This window comes from Topomyia yanbarensis, chromosome 2 (assembly GCF_030247195.1).
Source record: "Topomyia yanbarensis strain Yona2022 chromosome 2, ASM3024719v1, whole genome shotgun sequence".
NCBI classification, from domain to species: domain Eukaryota; kingdom Metazoa; phylum Arthropoda; class Insecta; order Diptera; family Culicidae; genus Topomyia; species Topomyia yanbarensis.
In genome coordinates this window covers 396421379-396427511 of record NC_080671.1, presented here as the reverse complement: position 1 = coordinate 396427511, position 6133 = coordinate 396421379, and the positions used below count along the sequence as shown (strand labels likewise).

Here is a 6133-nt window from a genome sequence, read left to right as displayed (position 1 = left end):
TCAAAACTATATTCGCTTCTTTTTGCCTTTCTCATATAAAGAAAGGCTATGCAATCACTGTAAAAATCGACTTTTTAACCGAGGCCCGGAGGGCCGAGTATCATACACCATTCGATTCAGTTCGTCGAGATCGGCAAATGTCTGTGTGTGTGTATGTATGTGTGTGTGTGTATGTGTGTGTGTGTATGTGTGTGAGTGTGTCATTTAAACTCACACAATTTTCTCAGAGATGGCTGAACCGATTTTCGCAAACTTAGTTTCATCTGAAAGGTATAACGCTCCCATAAGCTGCTATTGAATTTTTAGTTGATCCGACTTCCGGTTCCGGAGTTACGGGTTGAAGAGTGCGGTCACACAGCAAATTCCCATATAAACTGGTACCACCATAATGTTCAAATGATGTAAAACATATTAAAATTGATGTAACATTACTCTAGTTTGCGGGTCTGGATCACTAATGATCAATCAAAGCAGCTTTGACCACATTGGCCACCTATGACGGTTCATAACGCCCTCGGGGAACCCGCCAAGTTCCTAAGCTAGTATCACACCCATTCCACAACGAATTCTCTACCGATTTTTACGAACTTAATTTCAAATGAAAGATACAGTAATGCCATTGACTGCTGCTGAATTTCATTCGGTTCTGACTCTTGCTTCCGGAGTTACAGGGGTGTTAGTAAGGATACACTGGAATTTCCCATATAAATCGGTACAATCGTAATACCTCAGAGGCTAAAAACTATTGAAATGGTCACCAAATTACTTCTAATCGCAGATCTAGATCACTGATTGCCAATCAAACATTCTTTGAATATATTGTCCACTATCGACGATTCCGGAAGTCCGGAATTCCGGGCATATTCCACAATTAAAGTCACATCGGTTCATCGGTGATGACTGAACCGATTTTCTCAAACCAAGTCTCAAATGGAAGGCAAAATATGCAGTTGAGTATTGCGTAGCCGCCCCTTCCCACCCCCCCCCCCCCCCACCTTGCCCTTACACCTCCCTCCTTCATCACTCCCCTCTTCTTGGATCACCCTCACGCCCAGATTTCCTTCATCCACCCCGTATACCGAAATAAGATGAAGGATTTCTGACGCATCCTCCACACCCACTCTACTAAACCCCCATTCCCTACACGCATTCCACCAACCTTTGCAAATTATAATCACATGAAGATAACATTGAACTCATGCTTATTAAGCTAATTAAATATTATTCTTTTGCCTTTCTTATATAGAAAGGTTATGCAATTGCTCCAAAAACCGACTTTCTAACCGAGGCCCGGAGGGCCGAGTCTCATATAACATTCGACTCAGTTCGCCGAGATCGCAAAATATCTGTGTGTATGTATGTGTGTATGTATGTATGTGTGTATGTGCGGATTTGTTAACAAAATGTCCACATCGGTTACTCGGAGATGGCTGAACCGATTTTTACAAACTAAGATTCAAATGAAAGGTATAATATTCCCATAGGTTGCTATTGAATTTCATTTTCAACCGACATCTTGTTCCGAATTACGAGTTGAAGAGTATGGTTACAAAACAAAATTTGTTGATTTTTCCAAATCGGTTTCTCGGAATTTTCTGAACCGATTTTGACAAACTTAATTTTAAATGAAAGGTCCATCAGCTGCTGTTGAATTTTGTGTGGATCCGAGTTCTGGTTCCTGAATTACAGGGTGATACGTACGATCACGCAGCAAATCCCGATTCTAACGAATTCTGCGATGAATGTAAAAAGGTGATTTTTTCCAAAATGTAAACACAACTGTTGAATTTGTAGATCTAGGTCCCCAACAGTCATTCAGTCAGCTTCAAGACACGAACGCGTTCGGTTGTATAATTGATTGCGAATAGTTAGCAAAACCAAAATCGGTCCCGATTAGTGTATTGTCGGTAGATTTTCTATTGTCGAAGTGCGTAGTTCACATAAATTGGCATTGTGGCAGTCGTGGAAATGTTTTTTGCGTGATAAAGCATAGGCACAAGCGTTGAAAAGTGTTTGAAAAGCCAAAATTACATGTTGTAAGTGGCATCAAAATCCGAAGAAAAAAGTGAGAGAGATAGGAGAAAAAACCTGCGTGGATAATATTACCAGGTAGAAAAGATAGGAAGAAAAGACCCACGATAGCAAAGTGGGCACAAGTGTGGTTGTGTGTGGCTATAGAAAAGCTCTATAGTAAAAAGAGAGAAAGAGAGAGAGAGTGCGTCGCACTCCCGAGAGGAATTTGCGCATCAACCGAAGCTTGGTGCTTCTCGCGTCCACGTGAAACTGGGCGATAGGAATAAGAGGCTGTATGGATAATATTACCAGATAGAAAAGTGTGGAAGAAAAGGCCCACGAGAGAAAAGTGAGCACAAGGGTGGTTGTGTGTGGATGTTGGGCCAGAGCTATAGAAAAGCTCTGTGGTAACGAGAGAGAGAGAGAGAGTGTGTGTCGTTGCTCACGAGTGATAACTGCGCATCAACCGAAGCTTGGTGCTTCCCGCACCCCATTTGGTAAGGTAAAACTGAGGGCATCGAGATAGCGGTAAGTGAGTTACTACGAATTTATTTTTAAGCGCGCGGCGCTGTTGGACGTCATCCGACCTATTATAATTGCAGCATGAGAGGCTATAGAAAAAGCGTAATGTGTGGCGGAGAACAGAGGGAAGTGTTGTTTTCTCCTTCTAGCTCGATGGTGAGCGCTTTAATCCATCAGCTAGAGAGCAACGTCATGGCATTTCAAGCATATTCTTTTTCAGAATGCGAATATAGGATATTGATAGCAGATTACATTGAGAATAGTCGAGAATGTTTTATGTTATATTGGGGAGAAAAGTACATAGAGATTGCAGAGAATATTAGAGAGGGAAAAGAGGGGGCAGATATGGAGATGTTGCAAGCTACCGGAGAGCTATTTAGAGTGTCCATTAGCATAATGCAATACAGTGAGGAGGTGTTCAATGTAATGCCCATAACGATGGAGGGACGTTCCCAGCCAGTTCCCGAACTGAGAGTTTTTTTCAAACATGAAATGGGAAAGGACGCTTTTGGCAGTGTATCCAAAAAGGTGGAAGGAGTGAGAGAAATGATGGATGAATGTTACGTACAAGATCCGCCGGATGCAATGCGAGAAGTGCTGCATGATTGCATTTCGAATGAGCGGTTGATACTAGTTGGGGAACGAAATGAGGGGAGCCAATTAGAAGAGGCTGTGGAAAACAAGTTGCGACGGATAGAGGAAAACGCAGATAACTCTACCCATAAACATTCAAACGAACCATTTTGTAACGAAGAGGCCAAGTATTACTGGGTGAATGAGTTTAATTCGCGGAATAAACTAAAGGTAAAGGAAATCGAGAAGGATGGGAATTGTTTAATAAGGGCATTATTAGATCAATTAGCAGAATCGAAGGCAGAAAACCAAATTGAGGAGGAAGATATAAAAGCATTTAGAGAAATGATAGCAGACTATATCGAAGAGCATCGAGAACGTTTTGAGGTCTATCTCGTTGAAAGCTTGGAACATCAAGGCTTTGAAATTTTTTTAGAATATGTAAGAAGAATGGGAACATGGCTAGGTTTTGAAACCTTAGTGGCAGCCGCAGAAATATTTGATAAGTTTATAATTATCTATCAAGAGGATAATCCGAGCCTCCAGATCGGTGTAGAAAAAAACAACGATGAAGATATATTGAGAATTCTGTACACGGGTGAAGTTGTTAAAAACCACTACGACAGTGTGGTAAATGTCATAGGAAATAATGAGATTCCGATAGGTGGGTCTTCAACCATAAATGCGGGAAGACGTGAGAAAGATGCAAGTGACAGAAATGAAAACTTACAGAACCAGAGGAGAGAAATGTCAAAAATGGCGAAGCAACAGCTACAGGAAGACATTCATGCTAGAAGTAAGAGCCTAGAAAAGAAGGAAGGAAGACATAGGAATACCAACACAAAGGATAGACGCAAGAAAGATGCAGATAAAAGAGAAGCGAATGACGTGCAGATAGGTGGTCCGAAGCTAAGTAAAACCGAGCAAGATCTTCAACGAAACCGTGTGGAAGGAAACAAGAAACGCAGTGATAGTACCAAGACAATTGAATTTAGGCGTGAAAAAACAGGTTTGTTAAAAATAGGTTCCTTGAATGTAAGAGGTTGCAAAAGACAGGAAAAAAGAGAGGAGATCGATGATGTTTTAAGATACTATGATGTAGATATCGCCGCATTGCAGGAGGTCAACACCGATGGGAAAATTATAGATTCACGTAATTACAAATGGCTTATAGCAAGAGAAGGCCAGAACAAATCAAGAGGATTAGCAGTTTTAATTAAGAAGGAAGCAAACATAGTAGTACAAGATATAAGAAAGGTAGGGCATTCAGCAGTTTCCGTAAGATTGCAAGTGGAATGAGAGATGGAGCTCGTGCTAGTGAATGTACATGGTCCCAACAAAAAAGCGTTTAATTTTCTGTCCAGTATAGGGGCAATCGTAGACCAAAATCATTTAAGAGACAAGTTATTATTAGTAGGAGACTGGAATGCACAAATCGGTAAGGATTCAGTGACCGAAGAAGATAGTAGATGTATAGGTAAGGAGCTAGGATTCAACAACTGCAATGATAATGGAGAGGAGTTCAAAATGTTTCTTCATATACATAAGCTTATAAACATCTCATCTATGATTGGAGTCAAAGTAAGGTCAACTTGGCGAGTTAGAGACAAGGAAAGTCAGATAGATCATATTGTGAAGCCAATAGATGGAAAGGTAGGCATCAGATATATAAGAGGTATATGGACGAGAATTAACACAGACCATAAACTATTATTGGCAGGAGTACGACTTCCGAATATGATTAAGAAGCAGTCCAAAGAGAAAAATCTCGTAGTACTAGATGCATCAGCTCTTAAAGAAGAACAAATAAAGAAAAGATATCATGAAGCATTAAAAAGTCACGAAATGGGAATAGATCCAGAGAAAGTAGGCATAAATGAAGCATACCAGGCTATAACAAATAAAATGAAAAAAGCATCCAATATCGCCTTGAGTTCTTCAAGAGTACCCTTGACTCCAGGAAGAAAATCGGCATTAAATAGACTCAACAAGGCACTTAGTTTGGCTAATAAATATCCGGATATGCTCCCATACAAATGGAAGGTGAGGGACAGGAAACAAGAATTTCAAGCGGCAGTAAGAAATCACAATGAAACTGAGGTACGAGAGTTTTACATGAAACTGAACGATTTCGACGCAGCAGTTAGAATACGGAAGTCGTACCAGTTCATGAAAAAGTTCATTACAAGGAAACAGGCGAGAAATGCCTACATACCAACCAGATTATGGGGAGAAATTTTGAAGGAAAGTGAGGGACCGAGACTGGAGCTACTGGAAGAGCAAGACACATGCCCCCTAACTAAACCCCCAACGATGGATGAGATGAGTGAAATTGTTAGGCATTCATGCAATGGAAAATCGGCTGGGGCAGATGGAGTGCGGATGGAGTACATCAAGTATGCGGATGAGGAAACCATGGAGCAGATGATGGGAATTTGGAGGAGAATTTGGATGGAGCATATGATGCCGAAGGATATGACTGAATCTATTCAGATACCAATACCAAAAATAAGCAGACCTAGAAATGTGGACAATTTCAGAAGAATTAGCCTATGCAATGTAGGATACAAGCCATACGCTAAGTGGATCAGGAAGAGGCTAAAGGAGTTTACGGGAGAATTGGATCTACACCAGGCGGCATTCACAGAAGGAAGATCCACGGATGATCAAATATTTATGGCCAGGCGAACCATGGAAGAGTTCTGGAATGCTGGAAAAAGCTTAATCGCAGTAACACTCGATATCAGAAAGGCATTCGATAACATCAGTTTGGATAAATAAAAGGATGTTTTGCTAAAAATAGAAGTGCCATCGCATATAATTAACAGAGTGCTAAATTGTGTGAGAGAAGATAGGACAAGAGTACGATGGCAAAACCAGTTGTCTGAAGAAGTGAGTAGAGGTAAAGGCATAAAGCAAGGTTGCCCTCTTTCCCCTATTTTGTTCAACCTTATAATGCAGAGCGTCCTACGAAAAGTTGCCGAACTCGTCCCAGATATACACATGATTAGGGAAGGATCATTTA

At 40.8% G+C, this 6133-nt stretch overlaps 1 protein-coding gene across 1 annotated transcript; it reads left to right on the top strand.

Moving 5' to 3' along the window:
* Positions 1 to 5130: 5130 nt before the first annotated feature.
* LOC131680835 (uncharacterized) lies at positions 5131 to 5889 on the top strand. The gene has a single exon (XM_058961547.1). The coding sequence runs from the start codon at positions 5131 to 5133 to the stop codon at positions 5887 to 5889; it is 759 nt and encodes a 252-aa protein (XP_058817530.1).
* The last annotated feature ends 244 nt before the right edge of the window (positions 5890 to 6133 follow it).